General features: G+C 43.8%; 1 protein-coding gene across 1 annotated transcript in view; it reads left to right on the top strand.

The window, feature by feature from the left end:
- LOC145409777 (acylphosphatase-2-like) overlaps nt 1-22,373 on the top strand; it is a 34,400-nt gene extending 12,027 nt beyond the window's left edge. Inside the window, exons 2-3 of the mRNA XM_080280083.1 lie at nt 12,246-12,372; nt 17,759-22,373. Coding sequence (XP_080136209.1) covers nt 12,246-12,372; nt 17,759-17,873 — 242 coding nt within the window. The 3' untranslated portion in view covers nt 17,874-22,373. The remainder of the gene's footprint in view (nt 1-12,245; nt 12,373-17,758) is intronic.
- Nucleotides 22,374-23,789: the final 1,416 nt, after the last annotated feature.

Raw genomic sequence — 23,789 nt, 5'->3', positions numbered from 1 at the left:
ACATATTTACACTACACATACACATATCATACACATACACAGACTTACACACACACACACATACATTTACACATACACATACACACCCCCATACACACATACACATACACACCCACACACATACATTAATACACACACACACACACACACACACACACACACACACACACTTATACAAGCCTCAAACTTCTTCTTGTCATTACCGTATTTAAATATCAAAGGTCAGGGTCATGAGGTGTGTGTGTGTGTGTGTGTGTGTGTGTGTGTGTGTGTCTCACTCCATCCATCTACCTATCTGTCTATCTATCTATCCATCCTATCTCCATCTATCTATCTATCTATCCATCCATCCATCCATCTACCTATCTATCTATTTATCCATCCATCCATCTATCTATCTATCCATCCATCTGTCTATCTATCCATCCATCCATCTATCTATCTGTCTATCTATCTATCTATCTATCCATCCATCCATCTATCTATCTATCCATCCATCATCCATCTATCTATCTATCTATCTATCCATCCATCCATCTATCTATCCATCCATCCATCTATCTATCTAACCATCCATCTATCCATCTATCTATCCATCCATCCATCTATCTATCTATCCATCCATCTATCTATCTATCCATCCATCTATCCATCTATCTATCCATCCATCCATCCATCTATCTATCCATCCATCTATTTATCTATCCATCCATCTATCCATTTATCTATCTATCTATCCATCCATCCATCTATCTATCTATCTATCCATCCATCTATCTATCTATCCATCTATCTATCTATCTATCCATCCATCCATCTATCTATCCATCTATCCATCCATCCATCTATCTATCTATCCATCCATCCATCTATCTATCTATCTATCTATCCATCCATCCATCCATCCACCTATAAATCCATCCATGCATCGATCTATCTACCTTCATCTATATCTATCTAATCATTTACCGTATCTATCTATCTATAAATCCATCCATGCATCTCTCTCTCTCCATCTATCTATCTATCTATCCATCCATCTATAAATCCATCCATGCATCGATCTATCTATCTGGAATATCTATCTATCTATCTACCTATCTATCCATCAACTATCTATCTATAAATCCAACCATGCATCTATCTATCCATCTATTTTCTATCTACCTACCTTGCTTAACCTTCACTCAGAAGACGCTAAATTAGAGCAAAAAGCGCTACATAGCTGAATAATAGCTTGGTAAAGGAGGCTCCCCTAGCACCATTTCCTTAGCGATTTATTTTTTTTTATAAGGCTAGTTCAGATCAGTTTTTATGATGATGATATTGATGGAATTATTTAAATGATACAGGAGAGTAATAATAAGCAAAATAAATCGCTTAGGAACAGGTGTTAGGGAGCTGTCACTCACACTTGCACACACTGATACGCACAAGGGCACACTTCACTCTTATCACACTTGCCAAGGAGACAGACAGATAGATAGATAGATAGACAGACAGACAGACAGATAGACAGACGGACAGATAGACAGAAACAGACAGACTAGGGTAGGGTAGGGCAGGGCAGGGCAGGACAAGGTAGGGTAGGGTAGGGTAGGGTAGGGTAGGGCAGGGTAGGGTAGGGTAGGGTAGGGTAGGGTAGGGCAGGGTAGGGTAGGGTAGGGTAGGGTAGGGCAGGGCAGGGCAGGGTAGGGTAGGGTAGGGTAGGGTAGGGCAGGGCAGGGCAGGGTAGGGTAGGGTAGGGTAGGGTAGGGTAGGGCGGGGCAGGGCAGGGCAAGGCAAGGCAAGGTAGGGTAGGGTAGGGTAGGGTAGAGTAGGGTAGGGCAGGGCAGGGGGGGGTCATACAAGGTGAAGTAGTTGGCATTGCTCTCTCTCCACGTCAGTCTCTCTCACCCTTGCCAGAGTTGTGATGACAGGGTGACAGCTATGATGAAGGGTGTCTTGTGATGAGCCCACCCACCCTACACCCTACCACCCACCCACCCTACACCCTACCACGCAGCACGTCGAGAAAATTTTGAACTGACATAAACTTCAAATATACCGCTCACCTCACTCAAATTCCATAATATCATTTCTTGTTAATTTTGGTTAATTTTGAGCGAATTTCCAGCGCTACAGAGGCATCCTAGTGTGAAGAGGGAAGGAATTTTGAAAGACCTGCGTGTTTATGGTCAAGTATCAATGAGGACACTTTGAATTAATACTTTACCTCACGCGCGCGGCAATTTCACCCGTTTTCTTACACTGTCATAGTCTCAAGGGATGTAACTTTAATACAACAGCCAACACTGGTAACTGCTTGGTGATTTTACACAACAAAACATGTATAGAACGAACAAATTTTACCGATTTGGGGATATTTAAGGACGCTACCTGAACGTCCGCTGCGGCATCTTTACTCTCGACCCCTCCAACCTAACCTAACCTAACCTAACCTAACCTAATCTAACCTAACCTAACCTAATTTTCAAAAACCTATTGCCACTATATTTTCTGGACGCCCCCAGTTCCTATCAATATTTCTACCCTAATCTACCCTAATCTACCTGTTAAAGACGCACTGGAGGAGGAAATATGTATGACCTGCGTCCGTGTGGCAAAATATTAACCCATGCAATTTCAAATGTCACATCTAATACGGGAAAAAAAGCCGTTTGGAGTTAGCGAAAATAGATTAAAATATATAATGAACCTGAAAGACTTAATAGATGGCCACTAGATCACTTTAAATACTTACATAAGAGAGAGATGTGTGATTTTGAAGCGTATGCCACGAGACAGAACACCGCAGAGTCAACTGTCTCCCTCCGCCGTTCACTAATCACACTTAAAAACACTTTCGGGGGTCAATTTCAATTAATTTTTTGAAGGAGGGACACTCAGCGGTCTTGTACACCTTTATGGCTTGCAGAAAACGTCCAGAGTCAGTCAAAATGGCGGGAAAACTAGAAATTAATAAACTAATCACAGTCACCCGCCATGCTTACGTCTTCCCCTTCATATTCTTCTTCCCTGTTGAGTTAACGAGTTCGGCGGCTCCCATAACTTTCACTTCAAATTACACAAATTCCCTTCATTTATTAATTAAAATTGGTAAACAAACTCCCTTCACTTTCCCTATAGTCATTTTATTTTCTTCTGGTGGAAATGAACTCCAAAACATTGAAAACAGTTGTGGTTGAGCTTCGATGGGCTTGGGTTACGTAATACAAATGAATCTCCTTGGTTACTAAATAGATTCAATACTGACTACACCTGGCCATCAATTGAGCCGAGGTGAGTTGGGAATATTTTATTAGGTCAGAGTAAAGGCGGTATTTAAACATTTACTTTATTTTCTATAGAGTTAGGTCGGTTGCGCAAAGAACCATTTATTGAAGTTGTGTTCGAGGGAGCCGTATTTATTTATATCTATGGCTGTATTCTTTGGCAATATCTTTTTTTCTCAGCTTTTTATTATCCATTTACTTACTTAATATTATCAATTTACTTATTTCTTTATTAACACATTTTCCCAAGCGATTTATTTTGCCTGCTAAACCATCTTGTCCTGTTGTTAAATAAAGTCTTCAAATATTGCCATACTATGCATAAAGCTCCCTAACACATTTTCCTAAGCGATTTATATTGCTTATTACACCTTATTGTTCTATTCTATGTTACATAAATCCTTCCAATAGTCATACTTTGCACAAAGCTCCCTAGCACATTCTCCTAAGCGATTTATATTGCTTGTTACACCCTACCGTATTCTTGTGTTACATAAATCATTCTAGCATCGGCGTACTCTGCATAAAGCTCCCTAATGCCTTTTTCTAAGCGATTTAATTTGTCTAATTCACCTGACTGTCCTATTCAGTATTATAAAAATCCTTCCACTATAGCCATACTCTGCACAAAGCTCCCTAACACCTTTTCCTAAGTGATTTATTTTCTTTATTTCATCTTACTGTCCTATTCTGTTATATAAATCCTGCCAATATTGCCATACTCTGCATAAAGCTCCCTAACACATTTTCCTAAGCGCTTTATATTGTTTATTACACCTTATTGTATTCTTGTCACATAAATCCATCCAATATCGCCATAGTCTGCATAAAACTCCCTAACGCTTTTTTCTAAGCGTTTTATTTTGTTTTCACCTTACTGTCCTATTCTGTTCTATAAATCCTTCCAATAAAGCTCCCTAACACCTCTTCCTAAGCGATTTGTTTGTTTATTAAAGCTTACCGTCCTAACATATAAACACTGGTTGACGAGACGAATGTTTAGAGAGAGAGAGAGAGAGAGAGAGAGAGAGAGAGAGAGAGAGAGAGAGAGAGAGAGGTGGTTGGGTATATTATTGTATGAAAAGAGAGAGAGAGAGAGAGAAAGAGAGGTGGTTAGGGATATTATTGTATGGAGAGAGAGAGAGAGAGAGAGAGAGAGGTGGTTAGGGATATTATTGTATGGAGAGAGAGAGAGAGAGAGAGGAGGGAGGGGGAAAAGGTGGTTGGGTATATTATTGTATGAAAGAGAGAGAGAGAGAGAGAGAGAGAGAGAGAGAGAGAGAGAGAGAAGAGGTGGATGGGTACATGGTTGGAATGGAGAGACAGACAGACAGACAGACAGACATGCTACAATGGACAGAGAGAGAGAGAGAGAGAGAGAGAGAGAGTTGAGGTGGATGGGTTCATGGTTGGAATGGAGAGAGAGAGAGAGAGAGAGGTACATATAACTAGGCAGCTTCACCACCCAGCTATATCAGTGCCACTACGTGAAGGTCTCTCTCTCTCTCTCTCTCTCTCTCTCTCTCTCTCTCTCTCTCTCTCTCTCTCTCAAATTAACGCCTAACATGACACAAATGACACCTCAATCCTCTAAATCATGTCACAAATCCATGACATGACACGAGGAATGACACGACAGGAAGAATGACATGTACCGCGTGACACAACTGCTCATATAAACACATTCAGATCCCCTTATATTTATTTCCTACTGCCACTGCCACACCCACGCCCACACCAGCAGACAGTCAGCGTTATCAGTGTCTATCCTGCATCATTTATTCATTTCCTACTGCCACTGCCACACCCACGCCCACACCAGCAGACAGTCAGCGTTATCAGTGTCTATCCTGCATCATTTATTCATTTCCAACTGCCACTGCCACACCCACGCCCACACCAGCAGACAGTCAGCGTTATCAGTGTCTATCCTGCATCATTTAGTCATTTCCTACTGCCACTGCCACACCCACGCCCACACCAGCAGACAGTCAGCGTTATCAGTGTCTATCCTGCATCATTTAGTCATTTCCTACTGCCACTGCCACACCCACGCCCACACCAGCAGACAGTCAGCGTTATCAGTGTCTATCCTGCATCATTTAGTCATTTCCTACTGCCACTGCCACACCCACGCCCACACCAGCAGACAGTCAGCGTTATCAGTGTCTATCCTGCATCATTTAGTCATTTCCTACTGCCACTGCCACACCCACGCCCACACCAGCAGACAGTCAGCGTTATCAGTGTCTATCCTGCATCATTTATTCATTCCCACAGCCAATAAATCGCTACAGAAGAGGTGTTAGGGAATATCCAAGGCCGCTAGAATACAATATTTAATACACTCAAACTTGGCAAACAATTCTTCCTCTCGCGGCTAATTTTCCGGATCACAGTGCTAAAAAGAATAAAATCGCTTCTCATCCTTCCCGTAGCACTTCTTCGTGACTAGCGCCATGTTCTAGTGTTCACCTATGCGCCAAAATTGAACAAGGTCTGGCAGGGAGGTATTTGGCGCAGATCAAACCAACGTATGCGTGGAATGGCGCCAAATATGCGGGATTTTAAAATTTTGGCGGGAAAGAGACAGGATGGGGTGTCTGTATGAGTCATAGAGGATGGAGAGAGACTAACGAGGAGAGTATGTGAATAAGGTGGAGGGGGGACAGGGAGAGGGAGGCCAAGGATAGTTGAAGGGATGGAGTGGAGAGGTATATGAGAGACGGGGGTGTGAGCTGGGAGCAGGGCAGTGAAATGGCAGGAGACAGGGCGGATTTGTTTGTGGCCACCCCTTACGGGATGAAGGCGTCAGGCAATAGACAGATAGATTTACGATAGCCAAGAAAAACGAAGAAGAAGGACAACAACAACAGTTACAAGGTTAGGCACGAGTTACTCTCATATACCAAGCTTGCCGCGACGCAAGCAAAACCCATAAAACTATATTTGTAACACTGACGACCATAATTCACACATTGCCTTCCCTTACTCATCTTCTCCTCCTCCTCCTCCTCCTCCTTCTTCTTCTTCTCCTCCTCCTCCTCCTCCTCCTTCTTCTTCTTCTCCTCCTCCTCCTCCTTCTTCTTTTCTCCTTTACTTCCTCTTCTTCCTTTTTCACTTCTCTTCTTTTTCCTTTCCTTCTCCTCCTCTTCTTCCTCCTCTTCCTTTTCCTCCTCCTCCTCCTCCTTTTTCTTCTCCTCTTCCTCTCCTCCTTCTCCTCCTCCTCTTCCCCTTCCTCTCCTCCTCCTCTTCCTCTCCTCCTCCTCCTCTTCCCCTTCCTCTCCTCCTCCTCCTCTTCTTCCTCCTCCTTGGCCTCGCATCAACTGGCAAAGGCTAGGGCAGCGGATGTGCTAGATTGAGCGAGATATAAAATGTAGCGATGATGGAGGGATGAATCACGGGGGGAGAGAGGAGGGAAAGTGCGTTTTTCTTCCCTCCTTATCCCGAAAAAGGATGATGGTGGACGGCAGGAGGAGGGTAACTTCAGCCTGCAGTCCACTGGGTTCATATTTCCGAAGAGATGTAAATGTTTAGGTCAAGTTGAAGTAAAATTAGCATAGTCTCTTTTACGCTATTTTCAGCATCTTAATATTGAGTTGCAATTGATACTGACGGTTGGAATTGACGGTTTGAATTCGGCAATGACGGTTTCAATCCGATATTGAGGGTTTGAATTAAGTTTGAATTTGAAATTGACGGTTTTAATTCGATACTGACGGTTTGAATTGACAGTTTGAATTCGATATTGACGGTCTGAATTCGATAGTGAAGGTCTGAATTCGATATTGACGGTTTGAATTCGATATTGACGGTTTGAATTCGATATTGACGGTTTGAATTCGATATTGACGGTTTGAATTCAATATTAACAGTTGGAATTTGATACTGGTGGTTTGAATCATACTGCCAGTTTGAATTCGATTTTGACAGTTTGAATTCGATACTGACGGTTTGAATTTATAATAACGGTTGGAATTGAGAGTTTAAATTCGATATTGACGGTTTGAATCAATAACAAACTATACTGAAGGAGATGCACAGACTAAATCGCTCCGGAAAGGGTGCTAGGTAACCCCCAAGCGACTACAAGACGTGTGAGTCAGAGGGAACAGACCTTCATTGATTTAAAAGATGGAGGGTTTTGGCGCCAAGTTGCATTGTGACGTCAGAGAGAGAGAAAGAAAGAGAGAGAGAGAGAGAGAGAGAGAGAGAGAGAGAGAGAGAGAGAGAGAGAGGAGGTCGATGGATATATGGTTGGAGAGAGAGAGAGAGAGAGAGAGAGAGAGAGAGAGGAGGTCGATGGATATATGGTTGGAGAGGGAGAGAGAGAGAGAGAGAGAGAGAGAGAGAGAGAGAGAGAGAGAGAGAGAGAGGAGGTCGATGGATATATAGTTGGAGAGAGAGAGAGAGAGACAGAGAGAGAGAGAGAGAGACAGAGAGAGAGAGAGGAGGTCGATGGATATGATTGGAGAGAGAGAGAGAGAGAGAGAGAGAAAGAGAGAGAGGGGGGGTCGATGGATATGTGATTGGAGAGAGAGAGAGAGAGAGAGAGGGGGGGGGTCGATGGATATATGGTTGGAGAGAGAGAGAGAGAGAGAGAGAGAGAGAGAAATGCTTGTTCTAAATTAACGTGCATCTGAGACACCAATAAATTTTGAAACCTAACTAAGCACGCGTTGCTCTCACCTAACACTTTCAACCAGGCACGGAACCAAGGATATATATATATATATATATATATATATATATATATATATATATATATATATATATATATATATATATATATATATATATATATATATTTTTTTTTTTTTTTTTTTTGGGGGGATGAATTAGAGTATTTTTGAGCTATGGCGGCTTGTGAGGTGTTATGAAAGCATCAGGATTAATAATAAAAATGTATGTGATGTTAGGCAGTAAAGGAGAGTGCACAGGAAAGATTTATTAACAGAGTTAATACACTTCAAAATAACGGAATGATTAAGGATAAGGAAAAACTACTCCCATATCACACCTCGTAATCTGTAATCTAGCACCGTGTCTTATGATGGGATCGTTGGCGACTTATCCGACAACCCCAGTGGTCTTGGCCAGTGAGGAGGGTGACTAGACACCCCACGGGACTAAAGACAACGCCTGCCACAGGGAGGATGAGCTACTTAAACCAAGGGCCGTTGAACAGGGTGGTTGAGGATCGTTAGCTTTGATTGGCAGTCCACTTGGGAGAAGGACAACTCTAGATCAGACCTGGATGGCCCTTGTCAGAGAGCCTACAGTCCTCGCGCCTGTCCATAGGCTGGTGGTGAGTCCCGCCCTGACTTGGCATTTATTTATTTTTATGAAAGAAAAACGGAACCAAAGGCCAGGAGCCCGCAAACCGTTCCTTCCAAGAAAAAAAACAAAAACAATACAACTTGCACCTCACGTGACTTAAGATGAAGCGATGTCAGTGTCAGTGTGGACTGTCTGACCCTGGCCCAGCCCTGCCGGGGGTCCCTCCTTAGTTGCCACCAGCCTGGCAGGGTGTTGGGGCCCTGTCATGCTGGCACCAATTATGATGTATGCTGGGCAAAGCCTACAGGACCCCAGCAGCTGGATGATGGGAGGGAAGACCCACCAGCACCACTCCTGTTTATGGCTCGCATCCTGGTGCCACACAGGACACACGAGCCCACAGAACCTGGTGTGGGTTTAACCTTCATAACGCACGTCAAGTGGGGGCTTGGAACATTCTAAGTCTTCTGAAGGATGATGTACTGCCTCTGTTGTCACCAGAGCTGGGGCGACAGAAGGTTGGCATAAGTGCACTGCGTGAAGGGAGGCGGCCTGGGCATGGTGACATCAGTAGTGATGGTTATACGTACTACTGATCTGGCTGTGACGATGGTGTCCGGCTTAGAGGTGGCGCAGTGACAATTTCTGCTCACTTTGTCTCTTGTACTGACAGAGTTACTGTGGTTGACAAGCATATGATACTGATGAGGTTGAAGCATTCCTTTGGCTTCATCTCGCTTACTGCCATGTACACTACGCTCCAACTGATATGAATGACCTTGTAAAAAAGGAGCAGTTCTATGCTAAACTTGACAATCTGGATTCACCCCCGAGAAGTGTACAGTTGACCACATCTCAGCTCTTTGAATTCTCATGGAGCACCGCCTTGAATACTGACAAAGTTTGCTTGCAATCTGTGGATCTCAAGAGGGCGGTTGACTTGGTAAATCGGGAAGTACCATGGGAATTCCTGCAACTCTGTGGGATTCCCACAGGGATAATACGACTGACTGCTGGCCTGTACTCAAACACTGAGAGAACTGTCAAGTGTGTGTGTGGGGGGGGGGGACATCCGAATTCTTCCCAGTAAGTACTGGTGTGGGACAGGGGTGTGTCCTGCTGCCACACGTTTCAACACGTGTGTGGGTTGGGTACTTGGCCAGGCTGTGGGTCGCAGTCACTGTGGGGTGATCATCAATTGACAATTTCAGGATTACTGACCTAGACTTTGCTGATGATGCAGATACCTCAGCAGAGTCACTGGAGACACTACTGATGCCCTCGAGGAATTTCACAGAAGGCAAAGCCATTGGCATTAAAGGTGTGTTGGGCCAAGACCAAGGTGCAGGCGTTTGGTGGCTTGTTGGATGAGGCAGTTCAGTCTGTCCAAGGATGTGGTGACGATGTGCAAGGCCTGGAAAGATTTATTTGTCTTGGTTGTGTAGTAAATAACAACGGCAGGTCAGACAACAGCTCGTGGCATCGGTCTGGCCAACAGGATTGTGAATTCACTCAACTCGGATGTTTGGCGTTTCCTTTATGTAAACGAAAATCCCCATCTTCAAGGCCCTGGTGCTGCCTGTATTACTCTACGACTGAGACTATCTATCTATCTATCTATTGCCAGAAGCCTTAATCCCGTACTGGGTTGGCCACAAACAAATCGCCTCCTTGTCACCCTGTCCCCCGCCATTTCACTGCCCTGCTCCCAGCTCACACACCCCTCTCTCATATACCTCTCCACTCCATCCCTCCGTCTCATCCATGGCCACCCCCTCCCTCTCCCCTCCTCCACCTCACTCACACACTCTCCTCGTCAGTCTCTCACTCTCCATCCTCTCCACATGGCAAACTGAGAGACGGAACAGACTTGAAACGGCAAATTGAGGAGAGCTAGGGGAAGGCCACGGAACTCAAAGGCTGGAATAGATGGATCACTCGTGTCCAGAGATGCTTAGAGAGGGGATGAGTCGCTGCTTGGAGGGTGACACGAAGGGACCCGCGTTGGTGGAGTTGGAGAGTGTGTGAGTGATGATGATGATGATGATGATGATGATGATAATGATGATGATGATAATAATGATGATGATAATGATGATGATGATGATGATGACGATGATGATAATGATGATGATGATAATAATGATGATGATGATGATGATGATGATGAAAGGTGTGAAAATTACAACATAAATACAGAATAACAAGAACAGGATAGATATAGAAAGTAGGATAGATATAGACGTGGCAGTAGTGGTAGTAGTAGTAGTAGCAGTAGTAGTAATAGTAGTAGTAGTAGCAGCAGCAGTAGTAGTAGTAGTAGTAGTAGTAGTAGTAGCAGTAGTAGTAGTAGTAGTAGTAGTAGTAGCAGTAGTAGTAGTAGTAGCAGTAGCAGTAGTAGTAGCAGCAGTAGCAGTAGTAGTAGTAGTAGTAGCAGTAGCAGCAGTAGTAGCAGTAGCAATAGTAGTAGTAGTAATAGTAGCAGCAGCAGAAGCAGTAGTATTAGTAGCAGCAGTAGTAGTAGTAGCAGTAGTAGTGGTAGAAGTAGTGCTAGTTGCAGTAGCAGCAGTAGCAGCAGTAGTAGTAGTGCAGCAGTAGCAGCAGCAGTAGTAGTAGTAGTAGCAGTAGTAGTAGTAGTAGTAGTAGCAGTAGCAGCAGCAGCAGTGGTAGTAGTAGCGGTAGTTGCAGTAGCAGCAGCAGCAGCAGCAGTTGTAGTAGCAGTAGCAGCAGCAGCAGCAGCAGCAGCAGCAGTGGTAGTAGTAGTAGCAGCAGCAGCAGCAGCAGCAGCAGCAGCAGCAGCAGCAGCAGCAGCAGCAGCAGCAGCAGCAGCAGTGGTAGCAGCAGCAGCAGCAGCAGCAGTAGCAGCAGCAGCAGCAGCAGCAGCAGTAGTAATAGCAGTGCAGCAGTAGCAGCAGCAGCAGCAGCAGCAGCAGCAGCAGCAGCAGTAGCAGCAGCAGCAGTAGTGGCAGCAGCAGCAGCAGCAGCAGCAGCAGCAGCAGCAGCAGCAGCAGCAGCAGCAGCAGCAGCAGCAGCAGCAGCAGCAGCAGCAGCAGCAGCAGCAGTAGCAGCAGTAGTGGTAGTAGTAGTGGTAGTAGTAGTAGTAGTAATAGTAGTAGTAGCAGTAGTAGTAGTAGTTTCGGAGGGTGAACGATAGTCAGAATAGGGATAGTTACGATAATTCAGGAGAGGTAGATGGTTTGGATAGTCAAGTAGGATAGTATAGGGACTCTCAGTGATCCAGCCTACCTAATCTACTTTACCTTAATTTATCTATTTATCTATAGCCCGACGCCCTAATCCCGCAAAGGGTGGCAGCAGACAAAACGCCTCCAAGTCGCTCTGTCACCCACCATTTGCCTGCCCTTCCCCCAACGCATTCCCCGCTCCCTCATATACCTGTCAAGTCCATCCCTCCACCTAATCCCCAGTCTTCCCCTCCCTCATATACCTCTCAACTCCATCCCTCCACCTAATCCCCAGTCTTCCCCTCCCTCATATACCTCTCAAGTCCATCCCTCCACCTCATCCTCGGTCTACCCCTCCCTCATATACCTGTCAACTCCATCCCTCCACCTCATCCTCGGTCTACCCCTCCCTCATATACCTGTCAACTCCATCCCTCCACCTCATCCTCGGTCTACCCCTCCCTCATACACCTAGCCTTCCTAATATGGGGTTATTTTTTTACAGGCTGCAACTTCACCAAGGTGGCGAAGGAGGTGGCTGACGGGCTTGGTATTACTGGCTGGGTTAAGAACATGAAGACAGGAACGGTGGCTGGCAAGATACAAGGGACTAAGGCGGCTGTTGACCAGATGTAAGTACAGACACACACATACATACATACATACACAAATACACACACACATATACACATATACATACATACATAAATACACATGCACACACATACATACACACAAATACACATACACATACACACACATACACATACATAAATACACATACACACATACATACACACATACACAAATACACATACACATACATACACACCCACACTACATACATACTGTACATACATACATACGTACACATGTACACATACATACATCTATCTATCTATCTATAGCCCGACGCCCTAATCCCGCAAAGGGTGGCCGACTGGCCGCAGACAAAACGCCTCCAAGTCACTCTGTCACCCACCATTTGACTCCCCTCCCCCCAACTCACCCCCCCCCTCCCTCATATACCTCTAAGCTTCATCCCTCCACCTCATCCTCGGTCTACCCCTCCCTCTCCCTCCCTCCACCTCACCTACATACACCCTCTTAGTCAGTCTTTCATTCTCCATCCTCTCCACATGTCTAAACCACCTCAGTGTATTTCTCCTAATCTTTTCAACCACATCCACATCTACCCCACAACGTTCCTTCACTTCTTCATTCGTCAACCTGTCCCTCCACGTCACTCCACATGCTCCTCTCAAGTAACTCATTTCCACTGCTCTCACTCTTGACTTGTTCCCCTCTTGCAAGGTCCACGCCTCGCTTCCATACGTCAGGGTAGAGATCACAATACCATCATGCAGTGACTTCTTAACATACATACAGTACATAAATACACATAAATACATACACACACACACACACACACACACACACACACACACACACACACACACACACACACACACAATTAAAATCCATGTCAACTCGTAAACAGGCACTGACAATTTTGGCCAGATAAAGATGAACAAACTATAGGCTATCTATCTATCTATTGCCAGTCGCCTTAATCCCGTAAGGGGTGGCCACAAACAAATCGCCTCCATGTCGCCCTGTCCCCCGCCATTTCACTACAGGCACAAGGGAAATAATAACACCATCCTCAGTGTAAATAATTAAATCTATTGAGGATTTTGGCCAAGTTGAGGTGAAAGGAGTATAGTGATAAGATGTAAATAATGTACAATTGATGGCGTGGGTGTACAGTGATGGAATGGCTGGTGTACATATTTAGCACATCTGTACATGGCCGTAGCGGGTCTGGCAACACTGGTACACTCAGGATTGTGGTGTTAGGTGACTGGTGTTGGCAGTGACCACCACCACTGCCACCGCTACCACTGCTACTACTACTACTACTGCTACTACTAACACTTCTATTACCACTACTGCCACAAATACTACTACTACTACTATTAACACTACTACTACAACTACCACTGCCACAACCACCACCACCACTACTACTACTACTACTACTGCCACTATTACTATTACTTCTATTACTATTACTACTACTACTACTACTACTGCCACTACTACTAGTACTGCTACCGCCACTACTACTACTACTACTACCTCTACTACTACTACTGCTACTACTATTACTACTACTACAACCACAGCAATTAGTACTACCATAACCACTACTGCTACTACCATTACTACTACTACTGCAACTACCACCACCATTACCACTACTCTTACTACTGCTACTACCACCACCACTAATACCACAACTACTATTACCACCACCACCACCACTACCACTATCACTACTACAATCAAACCACCACTACCTTTCCCAGTCTCACAGATTGAAAAAAAAAAAAAAAAGTCAGATCAGCTTTATATGTCGCAAAGAAACATTATTTGGGTGTGATTACGAAAAATTATATGGATTTAGCCACAAAAATATGAAAGCTAGCGACGTGGAGTGAAAAAGTATTGTTATAGTCACGGCGCACGACTCTGAGGTTGTCATTATCGTACCCTGGCAACCTACCATTCAAAAGTGCGTCTGATTTCGTGTATGAGACGCAAGTGATTCGTGTATAATATGTTCGTGTATAATAATATTCGTGTATAATATATTCGTGCATAATGATATCATTCGTGTATAATATGATACGAAATTGGACGCACTTTTGAATGGTAGGTTGCCAGGATACGATAATGACAACGTCAGAGTCGTGCGCCGGGACTTCAGTTGTAGGTGGTGCCCTAACCTTGAATTTACCTGTTATTTTGTTTCTGTTTTTCTTGGAGGGAAATCTTGAGGGCTTCTGGCCTTGGGTTCCTTCTTCTTTGGATTATATATAAAAGAAAATTAAATATAAACCCAGTGGAGTGCAGGCTGAAGTTGCCCTCCTCCTGCAGTCCACCATGGTCCTTTCCGGGGATAGGGAGGGAGTTGAGGGACGTTTTATAACCGGGCAGTGGATCCGCCTACTTACATCAGTGCCACCACGTGAAGGCGCTCCTCTCCTGCATCTTTACTTACAGTAAACAAGGATGGATTTTTAGCAATATAAACTAACAAAGGAATTACTGGCTGGGTTACATGTCAAGGGTGCGACAAAAACAAGCTAACAGCAAGCCAAATTCCTCGCCTGTTATTATTATTGGTGTTAAGTGGGGTCGCTCACCATCCACTCACTCGATGTAGTGCTGCTCTCAGATGTCTGCCCTTTCCTCTCCTCCATCCTTCTTTCCTTCCATCCTCTTCTGTCTTTCTTTCCTTCATTCTTTCCTCTTCCTTCTGCCTGTGGGTGACTTTACACTCCCTCTTCTGTCTTTCTTTCCTTCATTCTTCCCTCTTCCTTCCGCCTGTGGGTGACGCTACAGTGAGTGACAAGCCAAATGGTTTCTTGTACACCAGGAAACCATTTACTGCGCTGGGTGGTAACCATATAACCAAATTATGGCGCCTGGTGGTTTAGTGGGTAATTACGGCGCTCCAATCGGATTGAGCCGGTGAAGGTTTATATCCAAGTGATGGTTGGGGTTTATTGCTCATGTAATGCCACTCAGGGATGAGTGAGGCTTGTCACTCTCATCTTAAACGTCAGGACCAACTTGCCTAGCCCCGGCCTCCTACGCTTCTCACGGGGCAACACAGGATTGGATGATGGATGGATGGATTATTTTGGAGATGAAAAGAAGGAAAAACAAATCTTAAAATATATTTCTTTCCTCCCAAGAATTGCATTTGTATATTTCCGTCAGGGTGAAGTGTGTAGTTGTGTATTTCCGTCAGGGTGAAGTGTGTAGTTGTGTATTTCCGTCAGGGTGAAGTGTGTAGTTGTGTATTTCCGTCAGGGTGAAGTGTGTATTTGTGTATTTCCGTCAGGGTGAAGTGTGTATTTGTGTATTTCCGTCAGGGTGAAGTGTGTATTTGCGTATTTCCGTCAGGGTGAAGTGTGTATTTGTGTATTTCCGTCAGGGTGAAGTGTGTATTTGTGTATTTCCGTCAGGGTGAAGTGTGTATTTGTGTATTTCCGTCAGGGTGAAGTGTGTATTTGTGTATTTCCGTCAGGGTGAAGTGTGTATTTGCGTATTTCCGTCAGGGTGAAGTGTGTATTTGTGTATTTCCGTCAGGGTGAAGTGTGTATTTGTGTATTTCCGTCAGGGTGAAGTGTGTAGTTGTGTATTTCCGTCAGGGTGAAGTGTGTATTTGTGTATTTCCGTCAGGGTGAAGTGTGTATTTGTGTATTTCCGTCAGGGTGAAGTGTGTAGTTGTGTATTTCCGTCAGGGTGAAGTGTGTAGTTGTGTATTTCCGTCAGGGTGAAGTGTGTATTTGTGTATTTCCGTCAGGGTGAAGTGTGTATTTGTGTATTTCCGTCAGGGTGAAGTGTGTATTTGTGTATTTCCGTCAGGGTGAAGTGTGTATTTGTGTATTTCCGTCAGGGTGAAGTGTGTATTTGTGTATTTCCGTCAGGGTGAAGTGTGTATTTGTGTATTTCCGTCAGGGTGAAGTGTGTATTTGTGTATTTCCGTCAGGGTGAAGTGTGTATTTGTGTATTTCCGTCAGGGTGAAGTGTGTATTTGTGTATTTCCGTCAGGGTGAAGTGTGTATTTGTGTATTTCCGTCAGAGTGAAGTGTGTAGTTGTGTATTTCCGTCAGGGTGAAGTGTGTATTTGTGTATTTCCGTCAGGGTGAAGTGTGTATTTGTGTATTTCCGTCAGGGTGAAGTGTGTATTTGTGTATTTCCGTCAGGGTGAAGTGTGTATTTGTGTATTTCCGTCAGGGTGAAGTGTGTATTTGTGTATTTCCGTCAGGGTGAAGTGTGTATTTGTGTATTTCCGTCAGAGTGAAGTGTGTATTTGTGTATTTCCGTCAGGGTGAAGTGTGTATTTGTATATTTCCGTCAGGGTGAAGTGTGTATTTGTGTATTTCCGTCAGGGTGAAGTGTGTATTTGTGTATTTCCGTCAGGGTGAAGTGTGTATTTGTGTATTTCCGTCAGAGTGAAGTGTGTGTGTATTTCCGTCAGGGTGAAGTGTGTATTTGTATATTTCCGTCAGGGTGAAGTGTGTATTTGTGTATTTCCGTCAGGGTGAAGTGTGTGTTTGTGTATTTCCGTCAGAGTGAAGTGTGTATTTGTGTATTTCCGTCAGGGTGAAGTGTGTGTTTGTGTATTTCCGTCAGGGTGAAGTGTGTATTTGTGTATTTCCGTCAGGGTGAAGTGTGTATTTGTGTATTTCCGTCAGGGTGAAGTGTGTATTTGTGTATTTCCGTCAGGGTGAAGTGTGTGTTTGTGTATTTCCGTCAGGGTGAAGTGTGTATTTGTGTATTTCCGTCAGGGTGAAGTGTGTATTTGTGTATTTCCGTCAGGGTGAAGTGTGTATTTGTGTATTTCCGTCAGGGTGAAGTGTGTATTTGTGTATTTCCGTCAGGGTGAAGTGTGTAGTTGTGTATTTCCGTCAGAGTGAAGTGTGTATTTGTGTATTTCCGTCAGGGTGAAGTGTGTATTTGTGTATTTCCGTCAGGGTGAAGTGTGTATTTGTGTATTTCCGTCAGGGTGAAGTGTGTATTTGTGTATTTCCGTCAGGGTGAAGTGTGTAGTTGTGTATTTCCGTCAGGGTGAAGTGTGTAGTTGTGTATTTCCGTCAGGGTGAAGTGTGTAGTTGTGTATTTCCGTCAGGGTGAAGTGTGTAGTTGTGTATTTCCGTCAGGGTGAAGTGTGTAGTTGTGTATTTTCGTCAGGGTGAAGTGTGTAGTTGTGTATCTTCCTCAGGGTGAAGTGTGTCTATTTTCGTCAGGGTGAAGTGTGTATGTGTGTAATTCCGTCAGGGTGAAGTGTGTATTTATGTATTTCGTCAGGGTGAAGTTTGCATTCGCGTATTTTAGAGTGAAGTGTGTATATCTTCGTCAGGGTGAAGTGTGTCTATTTTCGTCAGGGTGAAGTGTGTATTTTCGTCAGGGTGAAGTGTAATTGTATATCTTCCTCAGGGTGAAGTGGCTGAGTGAAGAGGGCAGCCCAGGGAGCAAGATTGAGCGGTGCCAACTCACCAACCAACAAGCCATCATCCGCCCTGACTACCCATCCTTCTCCCTCAAGTTCTAACCAACTCTACATCGTGAGGCCAACCACTTCGCTGACTGATCTGACTGATTCTAGGCTCGTACTCTGTCTCTTGAAATTCCGTAACACCTCTTCCTTATTGATTTATTCCGTACATTACATCGCTAGCCAACTCGACACCATAAGGCCGACCATTTCGCTGACTGATTTGACTGATTCTAGGCTCGTCCGCTAGGTGTCTCTTGAAATTCCCTGACACCTCTTCCTAATTGATTTATTCTACATATTACACCATATTAGCCTCTTCATAAATAACCTGCAAAATTATATTGACCGGCCACATCCAAGAATAAATAACTGAGGAAGAGGTGTTAAGGGGCATATGAATCTATTCTTATTACCTTCACGCAGTTTTGGGCAAAGAAATTAACTTCCTGACAACACCAGAAATTGCCCTCCAGAAACTGCCCACGAGAAATTAACCACTGGAAATTGCCTGCCAGAAATTGCCCAGTGGAAATTGCCCTCCAGAAATTAACCACTGGAAATTGCCCGCCAGAAACTGCCCACCGGAAATTGCCCATTAGAACTGGCCGCCCGAAATTGTTCACCAGAAATTGCCCTCCAGAAACTGCCCGCTAGAAATTACCCACTAGAAATCACCCACTGGCAATTGCCCACTGGAAATTACGCGCCCGAAATTGCCCACTGGAAATTGTCCACCGGAAATTGCCCACCTAAAATTGTCTGAAGGCAACAAGAATTAATTTAATTATTACGTTACCATTAAATATTTCGTAAGTGACCAAAATTTGCCTATACTTGTGTAATAAGGTTGTTAGGCATAAATTTTAAAACCATATGATTCCTCCTGTGTAGCAGTTCTTTGTAAAAATTATTATACATTTAAATAAGTAAGCCTCTCTATGTAACGAACTACACTTTTCAATTTCACTCGTAAACTTGAGATGTTACAAAGAGGGTTGACTTGCCTCTACAGTGTGCATTATTAAGTACAGTATAACCATTTCCGCTCTCTAGTAGCAGCCAAAAATCCACTTATGTTTTCCAATCCTGTTAAATGCTTTGCTGATACGTAATGACAAAGCTAAACCAACTCTAGTACTGTACTCTTCCAAAAAAAAAAAAAGTATTCTGCTTGTACACACTGCAGTAAGCACAGTAGTTCCTCACTTAACATGCTTACACTTAACCCATGGAGTGAGGTACATGGCCAATTGTGATTTTTGGGCAAGTGTAATAATTCAGACTGTGCTTGTGACGTTTTTCAAATTTTTCCAGCTCGATCAAGACGTAACACACCGTCACCTCAGAGTAGGAGCCCTTCACACCAACACACTGCCAGTCACCACCACCTTATATTCCTTGTGATGCATCCTTGTCATCACACCACCACCATCACCATCCCATAGTCCTTCTTGATGCTATGGATTGTGGTGATACATCCCTTATTTCATCACACTGCCACTCATTACCATCCCATATTCCTTTTTGATGCTATGGAGTGTGGTGATACTGTACATCCTTGTCATCACACTGCCACTCATCACCATCCCATACTCCTCCCTGATGCTATGGGAGTGTGGTGATGCATCCCTCATCATCACACAGCCACTCATCACCATCCCATACTCCTTCCTGATGCTATAGAGTGTGGTGATGCATCCCTCATCATCACACAGCCACTCATCACCATCCCATACTCCTTCCTGATGCTATAGAGTGTGGTGACGCATCATCCTTGTCTCACAATGTAAGAGACAACACACCCAAACATACACAGCCTCACTCACACTGCCGCACCCAAATGTAAACAATACACTTTTTCCTTCACTCGTATACACCCTCCATATACTTTATCTACCAGGCTACAAAACTCTGAAAGACAAGTTCAGTTTTGGTCATTTGTGTTTTGCCTATATTCTTCAAACACTCCATCGGTTAACAGGCTTGTAATCAACACAGCAACATTTTATATATCGTTAATACATCATGGTTCGTTAAATCGTCAATCTATGTTCCCTATTTCTTTTAGTTTCTTTGTTAGGACCCCAGGCTTATCAGGACAGGAATGCAGTGGACTGCAGGCTGAAGTTTCCCTCCTCCTGCAGTCCACCATTGTCTTTTCAGGGGATAGAGAGGGAACTGAGGGACATTTGTATAACCAGGCAACTCTCTGTTGTCTGAATATATTGGCACCATCACTGAACGTCCCTCTCTTCAGCATAAGTTAAGTGAGGAATTACGGAACTATCTCAAATCATGTCAAATACGCTAAACGGTAGAGCATTTGTTGTATCTCTAAACGTAGGCATAGACGTTACCGATGCATGTCCTTCACTCATGACTCCATCTCACAACTGGTCCGATTTTCAACACCAAGAATACACTAAGGACTTCACCCAGCCATTGTCCACTGTTCTGTCTCACTGGCTACTCATGACTCACTAAATTCTCCCAAAAATCAGTGAACAGTGCACATGACAGATTAAGTAAACATTTCACCTACTCATCCACCACAAGTATATTCTTTTTAAAACCGTGACAGGCTTTGTTCAGATGATATACAGCATTATAAAAGGGATAACAGCTCATCTGCAAAATCTCTAGGTGACATCAATTACACCATGACCTGCAAATTAAACCAAGATGATTAAAATACAGTGAAAGTGTGATACATAATTTTTCTTCACTGTATTTTTCAGCAAGTGACTCCCAGTGTGGATTAATACCAATAGGATTACCGGTATTAAGAAATTGACAAGGGCAGACACAATACCAGGTACTTTCAAGGTCATATAATCCACACACCCAAAAGGGGTGACTAAGATGACCCCCTCTAAAATATGTCTAGCCAAGCCTCCAAATTTCCAGATATATCTTTGACGTCTGCCCTAATTAATTCGTCTTGGGCTGCTTCATAATTTTTCAAAACTTCAGAATTGTACAAAACTTCAAATTTTAAACTTCAAAATTTCCGTCCACTTCAAAATTACACCTGGTCACCTCATTCAAAACCTTAGCAATGTTCCTGGGAGTTACAGCTGTCACCTCCACCACTGTTGTCATGGTAGTGCTGTCGATGTTACTCTCAATCTTACCATCATTAGTGAAGCAATTATCTGTAATGTGCAGGATTAACCTCATCAATTATCATTATGTGTATTCTCTTCTTTATTTGTATCCAAGACCCATGGTAGTAGATATAATGAGGAATATTTCTATCTATCTATCTATAGCCAGATGTCATAATCCCATACAGGGTGGCTGTTTGTCCCTGAGTTAGTTGTTTCACGGGGAGGGGCACTAACCCTCCGCCAACCCACTTGTTGACCTGTAGTGAACACGTGTGGGTTTGTTATATGGTTACCACCCAGCGTTGTAGATGGTTTCTATTTCATTAAGCGATTGGAATGTGTGCAACTAACTTCACCAATTATCATTATGAGAGTGAGGCGGAGAGGGAGAGAGGGAGAGGGAGGCCAAGGATGAGATGGAGAGATGGAGTGGAGAGGTATATGAGAGAGGGGGGTGTGAGCTGGGAGCAGGGCAGTGAAACGGCAGGGGACAGGACAACATGGAGGTGATTTGTTTGTGGCCACCTCTTCCGGGATTAAGGCATCTGGCAATAGACAGACAGATAGATTAGCAAATGTAGACAGCTGTGATGGAGATTATAAAACTGCGAGGTTTGTGTTTGTCAAATATTTATTTTTGGTTTAAAAAATAAACTTTTCATCTTTACTTGCTTCCATTCATACCTAAAACATTAATATTAATCCCTAAGTCTCTTTTACACATCAGGGGTTTGTTAAAAAATATATATAAGCATTGTTTTTCCACACCTCAAGCCCAAAATTTCTGGGCAATGGTTAATTAGTTGTATGTATGAAGGAAATTTAAGGAACAATATTTTCTGCGACCACTGTGAATTTAAAAGGATGAGAGAGAGAGAGAGAGAGAGAGAGAGAGAGAGAGAGAGAGAGAGAGAGAGAGAGATGATGATGATGATGATGATATTGATGATGATGGTGAAAATGATGGTGATGGTGGTGATGGTGATGATGATGATGATGATGATGATAATGATGATGATGATGACTGTGACAACAATGATGATGATGACTGTGACAATAATGATGATGATGATGATGATGATGATGGTGATGGTGATGGTGATGATGATGATGATGAGGAGGAGGAGGAAGAGGAGGAGGAGGAGGAAGATGATGATGATGATGATGATGATGATGATGATGATGATGCTCCTCCTGCTGCCACACAACATTACACATCACACCCTGCATCACTCAGGCTTAGGGTGTGGAAATGAACGAACAGGCGTGTGGGGGGTGCTCGGAACAAAAGAAAATCCTCCCAATCCAGTCTGAAGGACACTGAAAATGGGTGAAAGACAGTGAAAAACCCCTCCTTTCACCAGTGCGTATTTCAAATGGTTAAGTTCTTCCCATATCTCTTCATAAATAAGAGGAATATTCTATCTGTCTACCTTAACCCCTTTGACTGGCTGGTGTATGTGATATAAGACACTAAAAATTAAAACTACATAGCGTGAGTGGATGGTGCGTGCTTTCTGTACTTGTAGCAGCTATAGAAGACTACATAAAAACAGGTAAAACGGCATAAATACCTTGCCCTATGTATACAAGAGTAAATCTATCGACTCTGTCACTACCCCACACTCAAATACCATCCTACCATACACCCAAGTCCTACCATACACCCAAGTCCAAGTCCTACCATACACTCAAGTCCTACCATACACCCAAGTCCTACCATACACCCAAGTCCTACCATACACTCAAGTCCTACCATACACCCAAGTCCTACCATACACCCAAGTTCTACCACACACTCAAGTCCTACCATACACTCAAGTCCTACCATACACCCAAGTCCTACCATACACCCAAGTCCTACCATACACTCAAGTCCTACCATACACTCAAGTCCTACCATACACCCAAGTCCTACCATACACCCAAGTCCTACCATACACTCAAGTCCTACCATCCTACCATACACCCAAATCCTACCATCCTACCATACACCCAAGTCCTACCATACACTGAAGTCCTACCATCCTACCATACTGTACATCCAAGTCCTACCATCCTACCATACTGTACATCCAAGTCCTACCATCCTACCATACCGTACATCCAAGTCCTACCATCCTACCATACACCCAAGTCCTATCATACACTCAAATACCATCCTACCATACACCCAAGTCCTACCATACACTCAAGTCCTACCATCCTACCATACTGTACAGCCAAGTCCTACTATCCTACCATACACCCAAGTCCTACCATCCTACCATACACCAAAGTCCTACCAATACTACCACTACCACTACTACTACTACTACTGAATACTGCTTTATGTTATCACAGACACAAAGACACAGACACCTGTACTCTCGTGTAGTAAGGAAGCTCCCTAACACCTTTTCCTAAGCAACTTATTTTGCTTATTACACCTTGCTAGGGCTGCGAGAGGTAGACCGAAAAAGACCTGGGATGAAGTTTATTGAGTGTGACCTCAGGGATAGGGGACTGGATAAGAAAGCTGCCAGAGATTGAGCAGCATGGAGAGCCACCATTAGATAACCACAGCTGACACACGCAAGCATGTTGAAGGCTTTATAAACGATACGAAACAAACCTTGTTATCCTCTTCTGCGTTACTGAAATCATTCTTATATAATCATCATTCATCATCATCATCATCATCCGGACCTCCTTTCCCACCTTAGGGCAGGATGAGGAGTAGCAGTGTCCAGACAGCCCAAATTTGCCTAATCCAATAGGCCACGCTTACATTCACTCATCATTCAAGCCCCCAGAATCCTGGCATTATCTGATACGCCAAAACATTCACCACGTTCTGTAGCTTCACACAAACGTGGCG

The sequence above is a fragment of the Coenobita brevimanus genome, chromosome 83 (genome assembly GCF_032717465.1).
Source record: "Coenobita brevimanus isolate Jiangsu-jjx chromosome 83, ASM3271746v2, whole genome shotgun sequence".
Taxonomy (NCBI): Eukaryota; Metazoa; Arthropoda; class Malacostraca; order Decapoda; family Coenobitidae; genus Coenobita; species Coenobita brevimanus.
This window is presented reverse-complemented; position numbering and strand designations above follow the sequence as displayed.